Below are 26,871 nucleotides of genomic sequence, written 5' to 3' on the forward strand. Positions count from 1 at the left end.
AAAACTTGGGGGGGAAAAAAGATCATTTTAAGACGGCGACGACGCTACGACTGCGCTCTCACAGCGACGCTTTTATGCGCAGGAGCCACGGTTGAACAATATTACATCGAATCTCCAGTATTTTTAAAGCCGTTAAGAAATATGCTATTGTGCACTATTAATCATTTAGTAAAAGGTTTAGTTATGAAGGGGGGGTTGTACTTGTTCCCACAGTTTGGTGATTTTGAGGCCACGAGATGTAACTTTCTCTTACAGTTCGGCTATTTTGAAGCCAGAGGACATAACTTACTGCCTAAATTAAGATATCTGGAGGGCACAAAATATCAACAAAAAAACAACTTTGAGGAACAAAATACCTTTTTTCCTCCCTTGTGTAAACATTTATTCTACAGTATTTGTGAGCAGCTGTGCGCAGACGCAGACTGGAGGGAGCACATTAGTGTATTAGCAGGGCGTTTCTTCAGAGCTGGAGAGCGTGAGAGCAGGGAGGGGAGGACCTGCATGTAACATGGAAGGAAAAAGAAGAGAAGCTCAAGTCAACTGAAGGTCTGAATCATCTACGGAAGCCTCCGGTGAAGGTAACCACCAAGTCCGCCTTCCATAAATGTTTCTGTACGTCTACGTGTCTAAACGGATCAAGATGGTCAAATGTCCTCTGGTGCCTCTCACATCCTTGTCTGAACTTTTTCTGCAGTGACGTGTGTGTGACGGACAGCGACTGCCGCGCTCGAGAGTTTACGCCACGTTAACCACTAAACCTGTCAATGTCACGCGCTGCGTACCCCCCCCCCCCATTCTTTTTATTCTTCTCATTTTTAGCTTTGGTTCTTTCTTTGAATACACCTCAGTATGTCCGTTCCCGGGGGCCACACCCACCCGCGCCGCTTCGTGCTTCTCTGCGGGAGACGTGGTAAAAAAGTTTGGATCGGTTCACAACTACCCCGCAACACATTCGGAGAGACGCGCGCGTGCGGCGTGACTGTGCGTGATGATAGAAATCCGTTCTAGATCAGCAGTTGTTAGTGCCCTGCGGGTCTCGGTGCGGGTCTGGTCGCTGAGCAGATCTGCTGTAGTTTATCTCTGTCTGTCAGACACTTTGGATATTTAATTTCACAGCTGGAATGTGAGGCCTGCCTGAGGGGACAGACTAGTGTAAACACGCACGCACGCACGCTGGGTTACATCCAGTTTAAATCTTTCACTGTGTGCTCAAGAAGTAAGAGCCTGATTTATCAGGTCAATATTAGCCACAAATATTCATCGGCGTATTTTCATGTGTATTTTTAAGTATGGCCTTGGAAAAAGGGTTAATTTAGGCAAAAAAGAGGTTAATTTAGTAAATATTTAAAACAAAAGTGACTGACCATCTTTTTGCGGTGTTACACGTCCTATTTTATTTGCTCCAAAACTGTTGACGTGCGTACAGAACTCACAGCTAGCTTAAAATGTGCTTGATCTTTTTAGAATTTTTAATTTTACAATATTGACATTTAGTAACCAACAACATTGTTATGACATTTTAAAAGTGAATGCAGTTACTACTAGTACAAAGCTAACGTGACGTTACGCATGAGTTACACTACGTCACCACAAGTAGCATTTCCTGTTGTGTTGTGTAGCCTCTTGCTAGCATCTGCCTTTTTTTTTAAAACACATAAGAAGGTTCCAAACGTGATTTATTCACAGGTGTTATTAAGCAGAACATTTAGATAACTAGAACTTGTGTTCAACACGGACCTCATTTGAGATATTTATCTAAAAACCTTCCAACTAGGAGGCAAGGGAACGAAGCTAACGTTACGCTACTCACAAACTACACCACGTGACCACAACTAGCATCTTCTGTAGTGTTGTTTAGCCATTTGCGAGCAATGACTATTTTTAAAACACATAAAAAGCTTCAAAAATGTGATTTATTTGCAGGTGTGGTTTATTTACTGGTGTATTTATCTGAAAACTTGAGTTAAACACAGACTTTATTTGAGATATTCAACTAAAAACGTTCTACCTAGGAGGCAAGGGAACCAGATGTTCAGCGGCGCTAACTTGTGTTCAGTTTTTACAACCGATTCCGCCGTGAGATGAGGCTGAGCTAGCTAACTCATGCTGGGTACGTACAGTATGGCTGCAGCTAAGGCCTGGTCAGAAATATCACGCCGATGCCTTTAGAGTTACTCCAATGTGCCTGAGACATAATGCGCATGTTGGTTTCAAACATTCACTCACACACACATAGAGGAGGTTCCTCGTCGATGTGAATTAGCTTCTGCCGGTTCCCTCATGTGTCTGCACATGCAACCTACTGGTTGTCGTATCCAATAGATGTCACCACCTGCAGTGAGGTGGAGGATATTTGTGTGTGAGTGTGTGTGTGCATGAAGGAGGTATGTAAGTGCATTTCCCATACCGGGGGGGAATCAAATATTCATCACAGGCAAGCAGACGTTGGGCAGAGTATGTCCAAATAACAGAGTTCCACACGGAGATCAAACCGCTAAATGTTCTACATGTGGAGGGGGAACATGAAGGTTGATTCATGTAGGATTTGAGTACCCTACTAGTGAGTGACGTGATTTGTATTTAATGCTCCTCATATATACTGATTTAAGATGTACATCCTCCGCAGAGCTGGACAGAAAGATACGAAAGTTGGGAAATACAGGCTAACTCAAAATGCTACTACGTTCACGACAGTATGACGGTGCAGTGAGTTGGCGATAATCAATATATTGCGAGTCAATTCGTCTAAGATGTGTTACTATTTTTGTGAACTGAAGAAATACTCTGAAAAAGCAGGAATTAAGCATTTATATACGGTAATCTGGCATCAGTTTCAAAGTATTTGACAAATAAGAGGAAAACAATGGCCGGTAAAGTGTGGAGTGTTAGCTTAGAACCTCGTGCCATCTGTTTACGAAAATAGCTGCTTTTATAATAACATCAATATTTGTCATCAGCGTATAAATATTGTGTCATAGGCAGGAATATTTGAATATACTGAAGCATCCATAATTTGTCCAGCACCTTTGGCCTGAGACTGACTGACTGCTAGTTAGCTAGCAAGCACGCTAATCCAAAGTTTGTAGTTTCTTGCATGAACATAACAAGTGTTGTGTAGAACATTAGTGATGAACAAACCCCCATCAAGACTCATTTAGACGTAAACTGATCCATTTAAGGTAACTAGCTTGGGCACCCCAGCGCAGCACGGGGGGGGGGGGGGGTATCCGTCTTATTGTATGGTTCTGGAGAGGAGTTTCCTTTTCTTTACATTTTGGAATGTTTTCAAGCAATAAAACAACAAGTGCTGGCGATTCAAGTGTCTGTGGCTTTAGTTTGTTTGTGTTGCAACATGGCAGTTGCAGCGCTAGCAGTAGCTGTGGGGGTGGTTGCGCTGTAGCAGACCGGTAGTGGTCTGAGAGCATGGAGTGTTCAGGAACAGTTTACAGTGAGTCAGTAATAATGAGCTGTGGAAAGTGTAACAGGGCTTCACTTTCTACACCAATGAGAGCCCAACTTTGTCCTGGGTGTGTTCTGACTGAGGGCTGAGTTTTGAAACAGGCTGAGTTTTGAAACAGGAAGAGTTTGGAGAGCTCCGCTATCGTTGGAGAGCCACAACAACTTTTAGCAGGAGCGGTGTTTAAAAATAACCCTGCTTTTCGTGCACATCTGTCGCTGTGTGTCTCCTCTCCACATAACGACAGGTGAACTGAGATGAACCATTTCCACAGCTCCAGTTCTGTCAGGAGCTTCGGTGGCTCTAATGACAGTTTGCGCGTCCTCCCTCTTCCTGGCTCGGTCTAATTACTGAGTTGCAGAGAGCTTTTGCTTGTTCCGCGTCTCATGGTGCCTTCACTGTGCATCAAGATTCACACTAAACCGCACCCCCTGTCAGCCCTGTGCACATGCACAGCACCTCTGGTTAAACATTGACTCTAATAAGCATCTGATACAAAGCAACCATGCTGCACTGCACTGCGAAAGTAGCACTAACCTGGCTTTTGTGACTAATTACTGTGCTATGTGAGTGTGTGGATGAGTGAAAAGAAGGCGTATATAACTTGCAAGCCTATACATGAGCATAGAGGGTGTATATAGGCGCTTCTTTTGTCCATGTTGTTTGCTCAGGTATAGACTCCTGGAGCAATGAGGTATTTTTGAAGGCCAGCCCAGACATTAGCATCACGATGAGCTACCCCAACCCAAAAAAAAAAACCCAAAAAACAATGAGATTTTTATGTTTTGTTTTGGAATATCGCTGAAATTAATCCTCGTGCAAACACATTTTTTGAGACTTTTGCGTATTGTTTCACCTTTACAATGCAACGTCACTTTTTGGATTTGAGAAGCCTGAATGCTTTGCTTTGAAGCACAAAGCTAACGTTATGCTACAAAGAAACGTCATTCACCGTGACTAAGCTACAGAATTGAGAATTGGGGGACCAACTGCTGTATTTAATGCTGTTGAACAAAAACATTGAAACACCTTCAACTCGCGCTGGCTATAAATCTTATTTTATCAAGTTAATCAAAAACCCACAGCCTGTGACACAACTGACCCGGACTGTCAACAATGCAAATTAATTTTCGGGTTTTACGTCTCTATCAAACTGTGTAAATACTGCATTTGCATCTCTGAAGTGCATTTTTACTTCCTTCTCTCATTGTTCTTTCATTTTTAACTTCCTCTTTGCAGGTTTCCCCAGCTGTTGGGGCAAGACAAAACCCACGTTCCTGTTGGTATCTCGTGTTTGGATAGAAACAAACAAACAGTGATTGGCGTGGGTTCGGTTCTGCCTTCACCGCAAGGAAAACATCCCTCTGTAGAGCCTGTTTTGAACTGCCCAGCAACAACCAGACCACAAATACCAGCCAAGCACCAGCCTGGTCTCATCAATATTGATCAGGTTCTTAATGGCTACAGACATTGATGATTTATGACTTAGCTGTACCACCTCATATCTACATCAGCGCTTCACATTAAGACTGTAGCTGCAATACGTTGAAGCTGCTCATTAATTAGACACACCCCTTCCTCATTGTTCCACGCATACCAAAGTCCAATATTGGCAGCTGAGTGAGCTCAGGATGGAAGAGCACATCTACGCGACAGGCATGGCCGCCAGGTTGAGGAGCCAGTGGGATCGGGACGAAGGTCTGGGTCAGAACAACAATGCCGTGAAATTTCAGGGTCAGGACTTTGAGTCTTTGAGAACCCGCTGCATTCAGAGCAGGGCACTCTTTGAGGATGTCCTGTTCCCATGCGGACCTTCATCGTTGGGATTCAACGAGCTTGGACCGAGGTCTTCCAAGACACAAGGAGTCCGCTGGATGAGGCCCACGGTGAGTACAGTTCTGTGTCATGATGCTCAAAATATGGTTCATAGCCTTTCATATGTATTTGTCTGTTAGCAGGATATTTCGAAAACAAAGGGTTGGAATTAATGGAAAGATAGGTAACATTTCAAAGAACACGTGATCAAATTTCAGAGGTTTGGATCAAGTTGTGGAACCAGTGACAGGATGTCTTCTGGTTCTTCTTAGTGCACCGGAACACCAGTGCAGATCTAAGCTCGCTACTGGGGACTAATTTTTGCATGTGAAACAAAAACAAACTCCAAACTGTTCAGCTAGTTAGTAGAAAGCCACGCCCTGAAACATTTTGACATAGTGTTGTATTAAGTACAGCAGGTCTGTTGGGTTATGTTGATGAATAGAAATAAAGAACTACAACAATAAATGAAATAGTTTCCCAACTAGAAGGTGGTTTACCCTCAACTTGTGAGGCAGAGGCAACCTTGCTAGGCACCATGGGTACAATTGCCTTGCAGAAACACTTCCTGCCCAGAGTGTTTGTTCTGCTACCGCTGGCGCAGTGCGATGGAAGGATGTCTGGCAAGGCAAGATAGGTCCATCTTGGTGATGGCAACGGAAATCTGATAAATGTAATTTAGTTCAAGAAGAAACGGAAAGATGTCAGCCAATCAAGAGAACCACCACTGACACTCCGACGAGTTCTGTCAGGAATGGTTGCTTGGACTGGTGAAGAACTCATTTTACAGTTCTTGTTTTAGCGCTGAGCGTTCACATATCCTCACCCGCAACAATATTCCTTTACGAGTCTGAATTTTTATTGCGAGTGTTTGGCAAGACAAGTACTGGTGTCCACTGAGGCCTGAGCTGAACCAGTGTGTCATCATATCATATAGATATGATGTGCTGGATCCTTCCACGCATGTCCTTTAAGCTCCAATCCTTCTCCGCGTCTCACTGCTGGCTCCATTATAAATGTACTGGGTGGCTCCCCGACGGCTGAATATGACACCAGAGAGGCGAGTGGGCCTGTCTTCATGAGGCGTTATCACGGCGTCCCGACGACAGCGCTCTTTCATTACTGTTGGATTTTCAAAGATTGATAACCGAGCAGCAGGATATGGTCTTAAGGAGCTGCTAGATCCCGATTGTTAATCTGCTCCCTGCGACTGTGTGCATGTCTGAAGACCTGGTGTGATATCTCTAATGCTTCCTGTGGTAAAATATCGACGTTTCATTATGTATGCGCCTCGCTTCCACAGAACCTTTAATATTAATGATACATAAGAGGGTTCATGGTGTTCACATACCCCCCCCCCCCCAAAAAAAAATGGACTCTGTGTGAGTCTGAGTTTTCAGTTGAAGCCATGATGGCGAGCAACACGTCTGTGAATTCAACCATGTCTTGCTTTGTGTGCATCTGTGTGTGCATCTGTGTGTTTATGGACGCAGAAATAGAAATAGTCTTTTTATAGCTTCATGTGTGGTTTGTCACGCTCAACATGCTGAGTGGGACACGCTCTTGAAGCGGGGAACACTCTTGGAAGGAACAGGAGCGTCCCATTTCCTCGGACTGATGTCACCGTCTCTACGGTCATCAGACACCTCGGAGTTCAGACCTGAATTTGGCAAAATATGTCAGAATAAGTACATTAAAAACAAAAATAACATGTAGCTATGAAGAGGAAGAAATGATACGTGAAATGAGGAAATAAAATGTGGTTGTATAAAGAGAAATAACTTTTAAAACAGGTTATAAACTGTAGAAAATGTAAGCAGGTATAAATAAAAGAATGAATATGTACAAATGTAGAACTATAAAGCATTTTTGTGGCCATGTTTTCATTTAAAATGGCAATAAAAGCACAATTTTTGTGTTTGCGGCCTTGACAGGAGATTTGCAGGCAACCCGAGTTCATCATGGATGGAGCAACGCGCACGGACATCTGCCAGGGAGCTCTGGGTAGGTACCACGGTTCTACTCTCACTGGTCTACTACAGGCTTCAGTTGTACTACTGCAGGATTCAGCTGTACTACTACAGGCTTCAGCTGCACTACTGCAGGATTCAGCTATGCTACTGCAGGATTCAGCTATACTACTGCAGGATTCAGCTGCACTACTACAGGATTCAGCTATACTACTGCAGGATTCAGCTGCACTACTGCAGGATTCAGCTGCACTACTACAGGATTCAGCTGCACTACTGCAGGATTCAGCTATACTACTGCAGGATTCAGCTATACTACTGCAGGCTTCAGCTGTACTACTGCAGGCTTCAGCTGCACTACTGCAGGCTTCAGCTGTACTACTGCAGGCTTCAGCTGTACTACTACAGGCTTCAGCTGTACTACTGCAGGATTCAGCTGTACTACTACAGGCTTCAGCTGCACTACTGCAGGATTCAGCTATGCTACTGCAGGATTCAGCTATACTACTGCAGGATTCAGCTGCACTACTACAGGATTCAGCTGCACTACTGCAGGCTTCAGCTGTACTACTGCAGGCTTCAGCTGTACTACTGCATGATTCAGCTGTACTACTGCAGGCTTCAGCTGTACTACTGCAGGATTCAGCTGTACTACTGCAGGCTTCAGCTGTACAACTGCATGATTCAGTGAGCACAGAAGAGAAACTGTGATTGAATCCACTAGACAATAAAGTTGAGTAATGTGGCCAGCAGCCAGAGGAAGCAGTTGAGTTCCAAGTTTAGCTGGACAAATCTGAACGTACTGCATGAATAAGTAAAGCTTCACCCCCTCCCCAGCAACCACAGACAATATACCCTTGTGCAATAACCCTTACAGCCGGAGAGCAGGATTTTCACATCAAAATGAACATCTGTTCCGTATGAGTTCTTGCCAAGCGAGTTCACACATTACTGAACGAGTTCCTGTCCGAGATATGCAAGCGTGAAGGCCACACCACAGCTGTAGTGAACATGAGAGTGACAGCAATCCCAGAGCTGATAGAAACACACAGCCAGTCACAACTGCTTCATACTGAATACCCTGTCATGCCCCTGGGATTTGGGCCTGTCACAGTGACCTTGACCTTTGACCACTAAATTCTTTTCAGTTCACCCTCAAGTCCCAGCGAGTATTTGTGCCGAATATAAAAAAATGCCCCAAAGGCGCGACTGAGGTATTTCTTTGTGACAGTGACCTTTTGTTTTGACTTCTGAAATGTTGCCAGTCAGCTTCAAGCCCCAGTTGATATTTGTTACAGATTTTAAGGAACATTGGTGTAACAGGCGTACCTCAGATACCATGGTAACTTCAGGGGAACGTGACTGCCATAGTCTGAATCAATCTTCATCTTCATTCAGCGCATCCTCAAGTCCCAGTGGATGTTTGTGCTAAATTTTAGGAAATATCCTCAAGGTATTGAGGTCACCTTGCAGTTTGACCTTTAACATCACTTCATATTTGAGTTCCAGTGGACGTTTGTGCGAAATTGGAAGAAGTTCCCTAAAGATGTGTTCGAGATATGGCGTTAACGAGAACAAGAAAGACAACAGGACAGCCAGGCATACAAATAAAAAACAAAAAAAACGCCTTAACAAAAACCCTTTTATCTATTTTAAGTATGTTAAACTATTTCAGGCCTGGCGTTGTGAATGTCTCTGCAGAGCCGTACAAAAATCTCATTATTCCGAATCTATCAGTAGTCTTTCCTCTCATGCCTCTGTACATGATGATTTCAGCTCCCATTGCAGGGCCGAGCAGCTCTGGCTATGAATAACAGCAAGTTATTTAGTCCGGATTGTATCTGACATTGGATGACAGAATTAAACGATGCGGTTAGACATAATAAACAGAACCTAATGGACCGGTGGAGATAAGCAGCCTGACGTCAGCTCGACAGTACCGGTAACAGTTTATTGCCTGGGATGTTTCCTGCTCGACACAGAGCTCCATCTATAATTCACGCTTTGTTTCTCTGCCTCACATCTGTAAACAAGGCCACTCCAGTGCTGCTGGCAGTGGTGTAGCAGCACAGGAGGCCCCCCCCCCCCTAAATAAAGCGCATTACCCCCCCCCCTCCCCCATCACTGTTGCAGAACAATAACCCAAAAAATGTTGAGCTTGAAAACACCACCTATCACTTTGTTTTACAGTCGAAGTACTCCATGAATGAGTGTTCTTTTCATTGTGGGGTTTTCTGCAGAGTGACCCCCCCCCCCCCCAACCGCTTCCTATCGAAGGCTCTTTATCACCGATCAGAATTTAAATAGAAACAACAATCTTTCATCTCACCAAGATGCGTAGAATTTACAAGCATTTATAACAAAACTGACAGTTCCCAAAAGGAACTCGTGACCTTTGGTATTGAAACCAACAGTATGAGCAGGCCGAGCTGCCGCCACCAAAGAGCGACGTACTTTTACAGCTGTGCAGATGAAACAACACCATGTCCAATCATCTGCTTGCTTGTGTGGCAACATTTCAAGGAAGTGAACAACAGGGAAATTTGCGTCCGTGAGGGTATTCCCTAACCTAAAGAATTTTGAATGTGGCTCGTCACAAATAACCCTGATTCTTGCAAATGACATGGAAGCTGTTCAAGGTTCCGTCTTTCTCTTAAAGAACCACATTTAGGAGGAAACTCAATTATGTTTCCATTCGCTTAAGTTCTCACCCTATTGTATTATGGTTGGGTCACGTGTACAAATTTTACAACCAGCCTCCCCCAGCCCTCTTGTGACAGATGGAAATCCGACCACCAAAAACATGCAAATGGTGGACCGACTCCAACGGGTATGCTTTGAACTGAAGAGAAGAAGGAAGTCAAGCTTTAGACCAGCGAAACCTCTGCCCAGGATGGTGTGGGGCTGTCAGATGTGCGACGTCTGGCAAGTTCCAGTTCTCAATCCAGCTTCATCTTTTGGAGTCATTCTGCCAGCAGACAAAACAATGACCTTCTTGGCCACACCAATAAAATAATAAACTCATCCGTTGATTTTTGGCCATTTGGCTCCCGACCTCCACACCAGCCCTACTCTTTGGTAAGCCAGGGTGAACCTGATGACATTCCTCAACTCATCCAAAGATTGGACAGTGCAGTGTGGTATTTAAGACTGTGCATGACATCCATCGTCTGCCAGCCCACGACTATACCAGCATGTCAGTAAGGTGGTTAAAAGACACTGGCATGCCTTTGCTAATTATCAGAGTAATAACACCACACTCCAAGGATTGTGGTTAGACTGTCAAGCATATCCCAAACATGTCTAGAATCATATCACGCATGATACAATCTGCAAGAAGTCCGAAGTGCCCTAAGCACTGGCCCTTTAAGTCCAGAGGTTCTGGAACTGCTCCAGGTTCCCCTGAGGGTAAAAGTTATACAAACGTAGTTCCAGACTGTTGCCGCTGCTGAACATTTAATGGGTGAATTCCTCTTTTATCAGTTCTGATGGTGTATTCAAGTCTCTGCATCAGCAGAGAGAGCAAGAGAGAACCAAGACCCCGTCTTCACCTTCCTTGTTCCTCATTGTTCATCTGTTGTGGTTGGCCTGAGTCAGGAGTTGCACCACTCACAAGTGTGTGTGTGTGTGTGTGTGTGCGTGTGTGTGTGTGTGCGTGTGTGTCTCCCTCTCTCCCTTCACAGGAGATTGCTGGCTGCTGGCGGCCATAGCCTCTCTGACCTTGAATGACACCCTCCTCCACAGAGTGGTTCCACATGGTCAGAGCTTCAGCCAGGGATATGCCGGCATCTTTCACTTCCAGGTGAAAATGACTTCCATCATTGACTGAGGCCCCGAAAACCTGCTCACATCTGCTAACATGTGGCTTTTAGCTGCAAGGAAAGGGTTTAATCAGCAGTCTGGGTCAAATGACTCTACAGTGGATCTGGGTATATTTTGTTTCTGGCCCCCACTTTTGGCACAACGCTACACACTCAAGGTGCGAGTGTCTCCTTAAAAGGGGTAAAATGCTTAGGTGGCACCCTTTCGAAAGAATTGTGTACAGTTCAGTGAGTTCTAAATCTCTTAGTACCTTTTTCTTTGCTGAAGGGTGTACTTCTGGCCTGTCAAAGAACAGTGTTGTACTTTGCAGGTAACAAAAACATGAATGTAAATAACCTGAGAAATGCTCAATAGGGCCAGTAAAGGGTTAGTAAACTAGTAACCTGTTTGCAGGAAGTTGTATAAAACATGCGAGTACTTCCGCGGCATGGCCATGTGGTCTGGGTAATCTTTCAAACTAAGTGGATTGGACCATTTGCACATTCGGTTAGCTCTTGTTTACTGACAGAATCTGCAAGTGTGTGTAAGTCCCGTCATCGAGTTTCAGCCCAAAGCCTCCAGGTCTTCTTGTTTTTTCATGTACCTTCCAAAGGCACTTAAAGAGTTGGTTGTCTTTGGTCCAGTCCAGAGTGAAACACAGATTTTGTGGGATATTCTTTTTAAATTCATGCTTATCTATCATAAGAAAACCAGCAAAGTGTTTCCGCTGTGTAAAAAAAAAAAAAAGGAAAAGTAAAGATGGCTTTTGTTGAAAGGACCTTAAGTGCACGAACAATTGATCGTGTACTTAATCTGGAAACAAATCCGGATCCGATGATGTCATATCACCTTGGCAGAGGTATACACTCCCGGAATATAGCGCATTGCTCCAATTTCACATGCAGTTTTTCAGTTGAATTTGACCACATTCACCGTGATCTTTGGAAACTTGCGAAGTGTATTTTTTATTTTTGCGGTGAGGACTATAAAGGGAACTCATTGCTGACACCGTGATTCTTTTTGTCGTGTCAATTTTCTTGCTCCAGGGAATTTAGTGGATAGTTCTCTGTCTTAAGCTGGTGTTTTTCTCCTGTCAGACACTGAGTCATCCCAGATAAGTAAGCTCTCAGGACCGCACCCAGTCAGCCACACCTAAGGAATCTACCTGTAAGGATCTGACTGACCGTCAGACTGATTAAGGCTCCATCTCTGAACGTGTTCAGATGGGGTCAGACATTGAGTCTTTATCTGAGAGAAGACATGATCACCGCTGATTGAACAGTGAGTCCTGGTCCGATGTGAGCTACTAGTTCCCACCTGAAGACCAGTCCTGCTGCTTCTGTGAACTTTAATATTTGTTCTAGGGCTGTGCTTGCAGACAGCTGAACTTTGCTTTGTATACTCAACCAGACGAGCATGCACAAATCCTAAGTGTGAGAAAAGCTGCTAATGATCAAGTTTTGGCCTCATTACAGACCCTCTGTCAGTGTGCAAGTGGCCCTTCAAGCTCTTTAAGGAGGAAGTATGAAAATTTGCTCGCATGTCATCTGTTTTACAAACAAAATGAATAAAGCGATCCTCAAAGGAGCAAGGATGGAGACCCTTCTCTCCTCAGTGCCAAATTAGGAAGTTGGGACGCACGGGGGTTAGCTTAGCACAGTGTAAGGTTGTGGATGGGAACTGTTAGCATAGCTCAGTCAGAAGTAGAAATCAACAATCACTCATATTTAAACTTTTGTCATCATCAATACTTTGTTATATTAATGCAGGCAAATATTATGTTGGAGAAAGATTTATTTGATAACTTTTAACGAAGGAATGCTAACACTTCCCATCCACTGCCATTCATAGTGCTAAGCTAATTAGCATGAAATCATAGCGGACAAAAGTGGCTGTATCATCTTGTCTAGTTCTAAAGACGATGGATATTGGGAGTATTTTCATAAGTTGCCGTGTACTTCTAAACGTTCTTTGAACATATTCCTGAAAGTGTCATTGTGGGAACGTTTCCTGCTCGCTGAGGCTCTTCTTTCTAATTGTTGACTGCTCTGTAGATGCTGCCTGGATCAATAGAAACACACCATTCTCCTGCGGCTGTGTCTGCTGACTCAGAGACACAAGCCAAGCAGGGGAAAACTGATATTTGGCTCTTTTTTTCTCTTTAATTATTTCCAGAGATCTTTGTGTGTTCACTCCATCCTCAAATGCAGCTGTCCCCCATGTGGATACACGAGTCCCTCTCTGCTAGAATGAGTGGAAGTAATACTTCCATTTGTGCTAACGACTTGCACATGCATGCATGTGCTTCATCTAAATGCCTGAAAGCTTAATGGCGTGTAAATATGTCCGATCTAAATTGTCCTATTTTCATCATCCTTGTGTTTATATTTAGTACCATGGATTTTCGTTGTTTCTCTCTTTTGTGTGCTGTTGAGTCTTCTGGGGAAGACCCCCCCACCCCCACAAGCCTCTGGATAAATCACCCACTGCTGCATGAGTCATTCCAAACTGTAATTAGAAGTGAGAATCAGACTTGGTTGAAGAGGGAAAGAGGAACAAGTGAGGCAGAGAAACAAAAGAATGAATTATAAACTAGGCAATCTCAGCCCTCTCAGTCAGGAACAAATGAAACTGGGGCAGGAATCCGTCATGATATTTTTATTTGTACGGAAGCTCTTTAACAGTTCAGAGAGCTCCGAGGCCGACTACGGCTCTCAAGTCACGGTGAGATAAAGAAGCAGTGGTGTAAGAATCAAATGGCCAAGAGTCTGTCTGCATCTTGGCTCTTGATTTAGTTCTACAGTGCCAGCTGAATCCATCATCCATTATCTCGCTATACCAGGCATCCTACCGACAGGAGTCTGGGGATATCTGAACGGCAGAGTGTTGTGCGAATACTGAAAACCCAAGCCCTTTGTACTTTGTCAAGCAAACACCACAATGATGTTTAGCCCTAATTGACCTCTGCAGTGAAACAATAAACCAGACTTGGCAAATCTGTCACTCAAGAGAGTTTTTAAAAACTAACTTACTAACATTCACTATGACATAACAAAACCAAAAGCCAACGAATCCCAAGCCAACATTTGTTGACAGCAAGAAGAGCCACTGAGTTCCTGAACCTGATCTATCTGGTGATGTTTGACTGAAATACGCAAACACTTCCCAACCAGTGCCAGTCATCATGCTAAGCTAGCTAACAAAGGCCTCAGCCCCCGAATGCAACACAGGGGAGAGATGAGTCTTGATACACTTGCCTGACTCTGCCAAAGACACCGTAAGGGCAAACATTCCAAAAAGTTCTTTTAGGATCAGGATGTTGATTTTGGTTGGGAGGGTTAGGGTTAGTTGAAGGTTCAGCAATTAACAAACACGATGGGATGTTGTATGTCTGCAGGAGTCCTCAACAGAAACTTGTAACTGTTGACTTCATCCTTTTATGGCCTGTACCAGTCTCCACAATCCAGTATATGTTGCTCTCTTCTGCCCCCTGCTGGTGTATTGAGACACTGCCTGATTCCCTAGTTTGCATCCATCCAGGAAAACCTTAGAGGAGATCCCTGATATTTTTAAGCCTTTTCACCCTTTTCATACATTATTTGCCTCTAGGGCTGGTTAGAAATATGTAAATCATTAAATATTTGTTTGTCAAACATCTTTTCCAGTGAAAATAAGATGCAGCTCATGTGATGTGACTTTTGGCTGCTTTTTTAGAACAAATAAAGTTAATAAAAGTGATGGACGATCATGCAAAACCCACCTTCGTGGCTCGCTGGTATCTTTAAGCTGGTACTCTCTTCTCTCTTTGGTGCAGTTCTGGCAGTTTGGTGAATGGGTGGAGGTGGTGATCGACGATCGGCTTCCAGTGAAGGATGGGAAGCTGCTTTTTGTCCATTCAGCCGAGGGAAACGAGTTCTGGAGCGCACTGCTGGAAAAGGCTTACGCCAAGTAAGACAGACAGGCAGAACTTATGCAACTATGCTATAATACTGCTGTGTTTTATGTTGTATGCCACATTAAGACATTTGGTCTCAGCAGTCATAGGAACTTACCTCCCTTAGAACTACTTTCTCTCTTGTGCCATTGTTCCGTTCATATTCACACCACCAATAGGAACGGTCGAGTGACGTAAGTCGGCCAGTGGTAGATTTAAGTGGTACGCTGCTTTTTTCAAGGGAGCTGCTGTCAGTGTTAACACAGCTTCTTAAAGATGGTGGTAACTGTTAATGCCTTAGCTTGCCTTCGACCAATCAAAGGATTGTTCACGTCACTCATGGTTCCTATTGTGCCAAGACAGGTCTGACCGTTACAACACGGATAAAAAGGCTCCTCAAAATGGGGTTCCTAGAACTAAAATGTCGTCAGCTCCTGATGTCTTGACACAGCTAAATGGGGGTACGTTCTCCAAGAGCTGAAGGAACTAACCCACTTGAGCACATCTTTCCTTCACGGACCTATTTTCTGTTTGTATTCACACCACCAGTAGGAACTGTTAAGTGATAGGTGGTAGATTTAAGCTATTCATACTTTTCATTGGGAAGCTGTTGCTGTTAACACAACATTGAAAAAAGCTCATTTCTGGTTCCTTTTGCGTGAGAAAGGCCCCGCACTTTGGCAGGACCAAAAAAGGTAAATCTAAATGGGATCGCTTAAACCGTTAGCCACTGAGGTCTGGACGAACCAAAAAAGGAGGTATATTTTACAAGAATTTTACAGACTTGTCAACATCTTTTCTTGAAGGACCTATTTTTTTGTTTGTATTCGCTTCTCAAGTAGGAGCAGTCAAGTGGTCAGGTCAAGTTAAAGTGAGGCAGCTAAATGGCAGTGACAGGTGCGCGCTAGTTTGCCGTCAACCAGTCAATGACCGCTTACGTCACTCGTGGTTGCTTCTGTGCAAGAAAAGTCCCACCATTAGGTAGGAGCTCGAAAATAGGTCCTCACCATGGGGTCCGAGATCCGAAATGGCACCGGTTCCTTTGGTCCGGGCATGCCAATAAAGGGGTACGTTCTCCAACGGTTACAGGAACCTAAAGCACCTATATAGGGCCATAAAAGAAGACAAGGAAAAGCTGTGTTGTTTCATATCTTAACCTGGAAGTGTTCATTTTTGTCCCCTTTGTGGAGCATCAAAATCCAAAAGGTTGTGTTTGAGGTTCTGTAGAAATTGTGAGACCTTGTTCTATTTCATAGTTCTTAGCCAGTCTCATATATTAGAAATAAATCCACCGGAATAGAACGGGGCATTAAACGGGTCGAATCTGCAGCTTTCAGTTGTGAAAATAAATGAAATACAAACAACGTGTTACTTCAGGTTCAAACCTCTCAAGGGAATCCAGATATGTGGGGATACCAAAGAAAAGTACTTGTGTGAGGATGGACACAACTTCAGACCGCAGCTGCTCTTGTGGACCGTTGGCGACTCAGTTGAACTGTTCTAAAGAATTCCCTCCTTGTGGGTTTGCAGGAACCTGTTCATAGTACTCCTATTTTAAGAAGTTCTGGTAGGCAAGCAAACCAAGTGGTGAGTTTAGTTGCTTGTTCCATGAAGGCGGTTTGGTACCACGGTGAGAACAGCTGGCTGCTCTCTCTTGTTCCGCGACTCCCTGAAATATTTCATACTGACCTGCTGTCAAAAAATATAGGAAATGACTGTTATGGTGAGAAATTCTTGCTCTTTTCTTGCAATAACTTTATAAGTTCGTTGGTCATTTTCAGTGTTTGTTTGTTTGTTGTAAATCCAATAAAAATAAGCACGACAAAACAATTACTTTCGTAGCATCAGAAAAACACCCCTCAAATATAAATGAGTCAGTCTCGGTCAGATTTGTACACTGAAAATGAAACTAAAGGAGAAATGTAATATTAAAATATGTTTTTATACCCAGAAGCACCAAACATGATTGATGTAGACACTAGTTTTGCTACCTTTTCAACCGTTATTTTTAATCTTCAAGTTTATTATTCATGATCATTTCTGTGTACAAGTATTTGGTTTACATTTGTTACGACTGTTGATTTTGTGAACCTGCTACTTCCTCTTACGTGATATCAAAGCTCATTATCTCTTGATATATCGTAATAACTTTATAAACACTATCTCATTTTTTTGACATAATTAACGCCTTATCACCAGATAATAGCCATTTCTCTTGAGATAACAAGATAATTATCTTAGTGTAAGTCATGAATGGCTTTTTTCTGTTTTCATACTTATATTACTATGTGTACTACATGATATACATATTACTATGTGTGCTATGTGTGGACGTAGTATTTGAGGCGTCCTTTTTTTTGTTTGTTTTATGTGTATTTTAACTTACCATCCAAATTTACGAAGTGTTACATGTTGACATTAAGTGCTTTGAGCACCATCAAAGTAGAAAAAAGTGGATAAGTTAGCATTAGCTTCTCTGAGAAACTTTCTTCTTCTTTCACTGATGCCTATTGAACAACAGATTTGTTTATTTTACACTTCGTTATTTCATTTGTTCACATGAAATACTTCATAATTAATGCCTAAACATGTGGAGGTGTTGGAGCTTCCATACAGAGTCCATAGAGGAAGCTTTCCATGTAAATGTGACGAACTCACGGTCGTACGTGGAAGAGTTCCTCAGTGTTTATACTGGAAACCTGACAGAGAACATAATTCATTCTTTGTTCTAAACCTTAAACACACCTTAGGTTCCTCGTCTGAGACTGAAGTGTCTGTCGCATCACAGGTTGAATGGCTGTTACGAGGCTCTGTCAGGCGGCAGCACGTCAGAAGGCTTCGAGGACTTCACCGGAGGGGTGACGGAGATGTACGAGCTGAGGAAAGCCCCCTCTGACCTCTTCAGCATCATCGGCAGGGCCATAGAGAGAGGATCGCTGCTGGGCTGCTCTATTGATGTCAGTACCATGACGACCTTTGACCTGAACCGATGAGAAATTGACAGAGATGTCAGATTGTTGAATTGTGGAGTAAAAACAATCAGTCATCCCAGCGTTTTGTTAACCAATTTTCACTGAAGTCTCAAAGCTGAAATGTTTGCTATTAGATGCTAGCGTTAGCTCAGATTTCCAGCCTACTGTGTTTTAATCAATGGAGTTTTCTGCAGCTTTAGATCTTAGGGAGCTGTAAATTGTTTCATTTGGTTTTTGAATGTGGGCTGCAGAAGACCAGGAGAGGGCAGTGACGCCTGGAGAACCGGAGGTAAGAAGAGTGGAGCTGCTCTCCCAGTGAGGCGGGGGCTTTGTTGACGGACGCAGCTGAACTTTTGGAACTGCAGAAGGAAACAATCTGTGTTTACTCTCCTTCCATGTTCTGCTCATCAGAAGTTGTCCAAGTTGTAGACTTCCCTGAACCAGAGTTCGAAATCAGGACTTGACCTTTCCAGATTGTCCGTCTTTCTTGTCTTGTTCATGTGAAATCACTGTAAGGGAAATTCCACTGGGACTCAAGGATGAAGTGAAGGTTTAGGTGGACAAAAGCGAAGGCCACTGTGACCCTAAATGTACATGACACCTTCCCATTTGCATTCATGAGATATCTCAGGAACACACGGAAGGATTTTTGTTTTTAATTTGGCAAAAACGTCCACTGGAATTTGAGGATGAACGGAGAAGACTTTGGTGCTCAAAGGTCAAAGATCAGTGCCACCTCACATGTACACGTCTGCCCCGTGCATATGAATGTAACTTATGAAGGAACCTGTAGAGGGACGTGGTTTTGGGCACAAATGTCCACTGGGACAAAAGATGTTGGTGGTTGAACGTCGAGACGACTGTCCGCTCCCATCCGCCCCCCTCCTTGATGCGATATCTCAGCAACACTTTGAGGAAATCTCTTCAGCACAGAAGCCCACTGTGACTGCAGGATGACTTTGAAAATGACTCTGGTGGTCAAACGTCAGGAACAACGCTGTATTTCTAATGGCTGCTGATGCTACACTGGCCTCTAAGAATATGACCAGACATTAGTGGGTAAGAAGATTTTGATGGCAGGCGGATAAGTTATTGTTTTCATGTGGTGAACCACAAACTCTCAGCTGATGCTATTGATTGAGAGCTTTGTGTAAATCTTAAGCTAATTAGATTTGCGTCATGTGCGGCCACGGGCGGGTTTGAAGTGGTTAAAGAAGCACCGCCAGCCATGTTGCCGATGGATTCTTTGCTCTGTGGGTGTCACAAGTGGAACGACAGCGTGCTCTTTGTCATTGTGTTGTAGACGTCAGTGTTTGACTGCCCTCCTCTTTTCTTTAGATCACCAGCACGAGAGACATGGAGGCCGTCACCTTCAAGAAGCTGGTGAAGGGACACGCCTACTCTGTTACAGGTGTGGACGAGGTGAGCAGGACGACAACCATCACCAGCACAGGGGTGCTGGGACACTCACTGTTCCGTACCAATAAAACCTTAAAGCTAAGTCAAAGATGGGTTTTAATGTTGCTGATTTAGGGATGAACGCAGGTTCCTGTCTGTCATTTGTTGTTTGACTTTAAGAATTCATCATAACTAAGAACCAGAGGTGATGAAATGTGACCTTGGGGTGGCGTCTGTCTGCTCGTAGGTGGTGTACAGAGGAAATATGACCAAGCTGGTTCGTATCAGGAACCCCTGGGGGGAGGTGGAATGGACCGGAAGCTGGAGCGACAAGTAAGATCCCTGCTACGTCTCACTTAACAATGAGGGAATGAGATGTTGTCACTTTGATTGAACGCCGTCTAAGTTTCGTTTTCGGGTTGTCTGTTGTGCCCGATTTCATTCATGCAATCTTAGGAACAAAAGAAGGCAATTTTTCAAACTTGGCTCTGACATCCACTGGGACTCAAGGATGAACTAAAAGGACGTTGGTGGTGAAAGGTCAAATACTGCAGGAATACCTTGAGGAAATGTCATTCCCTTTGGCACAAGTGTCCCCCACACTACGAGTACTTAGGTCATGGTGGCAGGCGCAGGATGAGTCAGAGAATACTTTTTTGGTATTGGTATTGGCTTTTTGGACATGTCGGGTTTAAAAAACTGTGGGGCCTCTAAAAAGGCCCAAAGATTTAAGTTCTGTCAGTGTCACAGGTGGTGGAATGTTTAACGTACAACATTCCACACAACCACTGGTAGATCTGCATTCTGGTGGAAACGGTTCTAAGTTCTGCCGCCCTGATCTCCAAGAGGGGGGAGGGAGATGAGGTCAGCTGCTGGACTGAAGACAGACTGGAACAATTGTTTGGATCAACTCCGTATATCATGTTGCTACGGTTACAAGAACCTTTCTCTCTATTGCAAGTGTTGCATCAAAACCCAATTCCTGCATTTTCCACACCTGGAAGGAAGTGCGAAAGAATGTACAAATGCACGACTTCACTTACTCGGGAGATCTTTGTGATTCAACGTTGAGTCAAAAAGAAACGTTGCTCGGACTCGCAGCACTTTCTTAACACATTGTTCCGTCATGACGTCTTGAGCCTCGAGCAGTCGTCGTGATTTATTGAAATGACCTCTTCTCCTGGTGAAATTCTCAGCTCCAGAGAGTGGGACAGCGTGGACCGCTCTGTCAGGAGTCGGCTACAGAACCGCAGTGAAGACGGTGAATTCTGGTGAGTCTGATTGTGTGTTTGGACTCTGGAGGTCACCATTGATTGCAATTATTTAAAGCCTTGGCCTCTAATTTCACTACACAGTACGATATGATATAATAGTACATCAAATGTTATGATACTACACGGTGCGGTACACTACGCAGTACAATATGATATAATAGTACATGAAATGTTATCATACCACACGGTGCGATACACTACGCAGTACGATATGATATAAAAGTACATCAAATGTTATCATACTACACGGTGCGATACACTACGCAGTACGATATGATATAATAGTACATCAAATGTTATGATACCACACGGTGCGATACACTACGCAGTACGATATGATATAATAGTACATCAAATGTTATGATACCACACGGTGCGATACACTACGCAGTACGATATGATATAAAAGTACATCAAATGTTATGATACCACACGGTGCGATACACTACGCAGTACGATATGATATAAAAGTACATCAAATGTTATGATACCACACGGTGCGATACACTACGCAGTACGATATGATATAATAGTACATCAAATGTTATCATACCACACGGTGCGATACACTACGCAGTACGATATGATATAAAAGTACATCAAATGTTATCATACCACACGGTGCGATACACTACGCAGTACGATATGATATAAAAGTACATCAAATATTATGATACCACACGGTGCGATACACTACGCAGTACGATATGATATAAAAGTACATCAAATGTTATGATACTACACAGTGCGATACACTACGCAGTACGATATGATATAAAAGTACATCAAATGTTATCATACTACACAGTGCGATACACTACGCAGTACGATATGATATAAAAGTACATCAAATGTTATCATACTACACGGTGCGATACACTACGCAGTACGATATGATATAATAGTACATCAAATGTTATCATACCACACGGTGCGATACACTACGCAGTACGATATGATATAAAAGTACATCAAATGTTATCATACCACACGGTGCGATACACTACACAGTACGATATGATATAATAGTACATGAAATGTTATCGTACTACACGGTGCGGTACACTACGCAGTACGATATGATATAATAGTACATGAAATGTCATCATACTGCATGGTGCGGTACACGGTGCGGTACACTACGCAGTATGATATGATATAATAGTACATGAAATGTTATCATACTGCATGGTGCGGTACACTACGCAGTACGATATGATATAATAGTACATGAAATGTTATCATACTACACAGTGCGGTACACTACGCAGTACAATATGATATAATAGTACATGAAATGTTATCGTACTAGACGGTGCGGTATACTACGCAGTATGATATGATATAATAGTACATGAAATGTTATGATACTACACAGTGCGATACACTACGCAGTAGGATATGATATAATAGTACATGAAATGTTATCATACTGCATGGTGCGGTACACGGTGCGGTACACTACGCAGTACGATATGATATAAAAGTACATCAAATGTTATCATACCACACGGTGCGATACACTACGCAGTACGATATGATATAAAAGTACATCAAATGTTATCGTACTACACGGTACGATACACTACGCAGTACAATATGATATAATAGTACATGAAATGTTATCATACTACACGGTGCGGTACACTACGCAGTGCGATATGATATAATAGTACATGAAATGTTATCATACCACACGGTGCGATACACTACGCAGTACGATATGATATAAAAGTACATCAAATGTTATCATACTACACGGTGCGATACACTACGCAGTACAATATGATATAATAGTACATCAAATGTTATCATACTACACGGTGCGATACACTACGCAATTCGATATGATATAATAGTACATGAAATGTTATCATACCACACGGTGCGATACACTACGCAGTACGATATGATATAAAAGTACATCAAATGTTATCATACTACACGGTGCGATACACTACGCAGTACGATATGATATAAAAGTACATCAAATGTTATCATACTACACGGTGCGATACACTACGCAGTACGATATGATATAAAAGTACATCAAATGTTATCATACTACACGGTGCGATACAATACAGTACAGAATACAATACAGGATAGAATACGATATTACACTGTACACAATGATGTACTACGACTGATACGACACAGTATGACACAACACTACACCATACCAAACTACGTTTGTGATGTGATGCAATGAGATACAGATTGACTTGACATGAAAAACTCCACTCAGTACTACACATTACATAACAATACGATATGATAAGATACTACATGGTATGATGCGATGATGATACAACAATTTACTGCACAGTAATATACCGTATTACAAAGTATGGTACGATATGACCGGGTACTTTAAGTGGAAATACACTACACTTTACCACGCCATACTCCACAGTACAATCTGACACCGTCCATATGTCCAGCCCTATGTTTTTATTTCAGATGTCCACTTGACCAGATTTGCAGCATTCACAGTTTAAAGACAAAGTCATAAAATAAAGCCATTTTAGCTCCTGTCTCTTTCAATTCTATTTGAATTAACGCCTAGTTTCCTCTGATTGGCCAACTTCCCGAAGCCTGCTGAGGGTACTTTGTTTGGGTACGTTTTGTCTTTGGAGTAGAGGACATCCCAAAGTTTGCTCTTTATAAATTACTTTTACACATCTTTACCACGTTAATTATAACTTTGCTCACATTTTTTTCAAACAATAATAAGCAATATGGGCAATGAGCAATAATAATTTGCTCACCTCCATATCTCAGGATGTCCTTCAGCGACTTCCTGCGCGAGTTCAGCCGTCTGGAGATCTGTAATCTGACGGCCGACGCCCTGCAGAACAGCCAATTGAAGAAATGGAACTCAGCGTTGTATCAGGGGGAGTGGAGGCGAGGAAGTACCGCTGGAGGCTGCAGGAACTACCCAGGTAGGACCCGACTGGGCAAAGGAACACACCAGCCTTTTCTTGTCAATCCTCTCCATAGTCAGAGAAGAAGAAAGAGACCCTTTTCTCTTCTCTGCTACATTAAGGAGCTGAGATTCACGCTAGTTAGCTTAGCACAATGAATGGTAGCGGATGGGAAGTGTTAGCATGCCTTGTCAAAAGTTCCCAGATACACTTTTCCCCAAAATGATCTTTCCCCTTGTGAAAAGAAGGAGGGTTGTGTTTAAAAATTTTGAACCTAACACATCGCCGGAACTACTTTCCTGACTGGGCGCACTGATTTGATGCAGCAACTCGAAAAATTTGGAGAAGAAAACCAAATGTTTTATGACTACTAATTATTTTTGAGAGAGGATTAGTGCTGGACAAGTAACAATCCTAATACTTCTGTAGTTGATGAGGGATGCTAACACTCCCATTGACTCCCATTCATTGTGCTAAGCTAACTAACAATAACTGCCCTCTTGTCTATCTCTAGGAAGGATGAGGTGATTTTATCTTAAACTCTGGCCCACTTTTATGGAACGTTTTAGCTTCCAGGTTGTTCTAAGAGAGATTTGTCTTTTTTGAATAATCTTTTTTTATTATTTCGATTTTTTTTTTTTTTTTTTTAGGGGGACCAAAACTGTTAAAAAACCAACTGGTGTTACTGAAAGAATGTCAACCAGTGACTCCTTTTGAAATAATGTAACGCAACTATGTTTGTTCTAAGAGAGATTTTGGAAATGCCGATCTGCAGATAATAAGAGCCTCCATCGCTGATTCTTCTGTGACCTACAAACCTCAGCTTGATGCGAATAAAAGAATATCCTGACATTCCCGTGTCTAGCGACCTTTTGGCTGAATCCTCAGTTCAAGGTCTTGCTGCAGCACCCGGACGCTCCTGGTAACCCTGACTGCACCTTCCTGGTGGCGCTGATGCAGAAAGACAGGAGGAGGAAACGTCGCGAGGGCAAAGACATGGAGACCATCGGCTTTGCTCTCTATGAGGTCAGCAGATGCAGCTTCTGAAAGTACTGACCAGATGTTTGTGGCTTCTTGGTCGCGTGGGGATTCTTCCTCTCTAATTGTGTGCCTCTCTTTCATTTCCAGGTTCCAAATGAGGTGCGGTCGACTGCCTCGATGACTGAAACTCAACAACACATCAGAACATTTACATGACTAACGTGTCAAAGCTCCTAATTAACTCTTAATTGTCTCTCAGGCGAAAGGAAAGTCAGGCGTCCACCTAAAGCGGGACTTCTTCCTCACCCACGCCTCCAGCGCTCGCTCAGAGCTCTTCATCAACCTGCGGGAGGTCAGTTCCAGGCTACGACTCCCAGCGGGGGAGTACATCATCGTGCCGTCCACCTTCGAACCCAACAAAGAGAGTGACTTTGTCCTCAGGGTTTTCTCTGAGAAGCCCGCCAACTCAGAGTGAGTGGCCTCAGTGGGTGGAGGGGACCTGGGAGGGGCTGGAGAGGAAGCCTGTTGAGTGACAAAAAACCCATCATGGCTGTCAGAATACGCATTTCAATGTGTTGTGATACGATGGTACAATGAAATCAGTGCCCCATTACATTTGGATATTTTTCCAAAAGTAGTCAACATGGATTTAAACATTATTTCAGGAAGACACAATCCATTTAGGCATAATTTGATATTAAAATATACCCTCCTTTTACCAGAATCGGCCCTAAAGACTACAAATAAAGATATTCTTAACAGTCATGGTTGCTTCTGACACACACCAAGTTCAATGGGATAATCTTGCTAACATACAAAAAATGACTATCAACAGATGTACATTCAGAGTAGTAGTAGTAGTAGTAGTAGTACCAATGGTAGGATGTAGAAGTATAGTGGTAGTACTTGATGAAGCTGAGTTGCTGTTTTATATTTGGGTCATAAGCTGAAGATCTTTTTGCATTTTTCTGCTAATGAACACCCCGAACAAGCAAAAGGTAGCTAACATAGCATAGGGTACCTAGCATAGGGTAGCGTAGCATAAAGTCTGTAATAAGCCTCTACTGTCTCTCTGTGTCAGGGAGCTGGATGACGACGTGGAGGCGGAGCTTCCAACTGAGGTGAGAGGATGAGATGAAACTGATCAAACACATGAGGATTAATGATGAATAGAGAGTAAGTGTGTGTGTGTGTGTTTGTGTGTGTGTGTGTGTGTGTGTGTGTGTTCTAGACCCTCCTCGACGAGAGCCAGATTGACGCAAGCTTCAAGAATCTCTTCAGGCAGCTGGCCGGCGCGGTGAGGACGCGTTCGCCTCCTCGTGTGTCAGTGGAACGTTAATTGTGTCTTCATCTGTCTGGTTTTGGTCAACAGGACATGGAGATCAGTGTGACGGAGCTGCAGACCATCCTGAACAGGATCATCAGCAAACGTGAGTAACCTGTGACACAACGGCGTGCGACGTCTCAGTAGACAATCCCTGACCAGGTTTTCCTTCCTCTGGCAACCAGACAAAGACCTGAAGACGGACGGCTTCACGAAGGAGGCGTGTCGCAGCATGATCAACCTGATGGACGTATCCTGGAACCAGCTGGGCTCACGGGCCATGTTACTGTGATCTGGAGCAATGAAACGGCTCGCAGGTCCACCTGATGGTGGTGCTCCAGTTCACACTTTTACCTTTTTTCTGATAACAAGGGAACCGACGGCTATGCTACGTTTCAGATTAGCTGTTTAGGAACCGTAGGTACTTGGTTACTTTCATCTCAGGAGAAATTTCTTTGTCCGAGCAGCTAAACTAATAACGCAAGAGTCAATGTTAGTAAGTAGTAATTTTAGCAAGATTAGTTAGATTTTGCTACAAATTTTTGTGGGTGTGGCTTATTCTCATATTCATTGTATAGGACTGTATGGATATGGTGTTGGACTCGAGACGTAAAGGCCACGCCCATTTCCAGTTGCAAGCTTGCAGTTTTTTTAGTTTGCCGTCAAAGAAACTAATTTACTGCCTGTGAGACTTTTGTGGTACTCGTCTCTTAACTTGGGGTCTCAGGTGGACGGAAGTGGAAAACTGGGTCTGGCAGAGTTCCACGTTCTCTGGGAGAAGATCAAACGATACCTGGTAAGAGCGACACTGACGGTTCCAGCAGGATTTCTTGGGAGCCAATGAGCTGGTTTCAATCAGAGCTTATCTTCTCTCTTGCCACGGCAGACGGTGTTCAGGAACTTTGACTTGGACAAGTCGGGCACGATGAGCTCCTATGAGATGAGGATGGCTCTGGAATCTGCAGGTAGCGTTCTGCTCCAGAAATCCATTGATGCCACGTTCTTGGAAAGGTTCTAA

At 43.3% G+C, this 26,871-nt stretch overlaps 1 protein-coding gene across 1 annotated transcript in view; it reads left to right on the forward strand.

Annotated features, from left to right (window-relative positions):
- Nucleotides 1-435: 435 nt before the first annotated feature.
- Nucleotides 436-26,871, forward strand: part of capn1 (calpain 1) — a 29,487-nt gene continuing 3,051 nt past the window's right edge. Inside the window, exons 1-19 of the mRNA XM_086196926.1 lie at nucleotides 436-578; nucleotides 4,697-5,343; nucleotides 7,207-7,276; nucleotides 10,926-11,044; nucleotides 14,858-14,991; nucleotides 17,766-17,934; nucleotides 19,288-19,371; nucleotides 19,595-19,680; nucleotides 20,544-20,618; nucleotides 23,406-23,566; nucleotides 24,414-24,574; nucleotides 24,677-24,688; nucleotides 24,789-25,000; nucleotides 25,611-25,650; nucleotides 25,761-25,826; nucleotides 25,902-25,959; nucleotides 26,039-26,103; nucleotides 26,581-26,649; nucleotides 26,740-26,818. Coding sequence (XP_086053052.1) covers nucleotides 5,089-5,343; nucleotides 7,207-7,276; nucleotides 10,926-11,044; nucleotides 14,858-14,991; nucleotides 17,766-17,934; nucleotides 19,288-19,371; nucleotides 19,595-19,680; nucleotides 20,544-20,618; nucleotides 23,406-23,566; nucleotides 24,414-24,574; nucleotides 24,677-24,688; nucleotides 24,789-25,000; nucleotides 25,611-25,650; nucleotides 25,761-25,826; nucleotides 25,902-25,959; nucleotides 26,039-26,103; nucleotides 26,581-26,649; nucleotides 26,740-26,818 — 1,915 coding nt within the window. The 5' untranslated portion in view covers nucleotides 436-578; nucleotides 4,697-5,088. The remainder of the gene's footprint in view (nucleotides 579-4,696; nucleotides 5,344-7,206; nucleotides 7,277-10,925; nucleotides 11,045-14,857; nucleotides 14,992-17,765; nucleotides 17,935-19,287; nucleotides 19,372-19,594; nucleotides 19,681-20,543; nucleotides 20,619-23,405; nucleotides 23,567-24,413; nucleotides 24,575-24,676; nucleotides 24,689-24,788; nucleotides 25,001-25,610; nucleotides 25,651-25,760; nucleotides 25,827-25,901; nucleotides 25,960-26,038; nucleotides 26,104-26,580; nucleotides 26,650-26,739; nucleotides 26,819-26,871) is intronic.

This window comes from Aulostomus chinensis, chromosome 24 (assembly GCF_037954235.1).
Source record: "Aulostomus chinensis isolate RoL2024-O1b breed Wild chromosome 24, RoL_Achi_v1.0, whole genome shotgun sequence".
Lineage (NCBI taxonomy): Eukaryota > Metazoa > Chordata > Actinopteri > Syngnathiformes > Aulostomidae > Aulostomus > Aulostomus chinensis.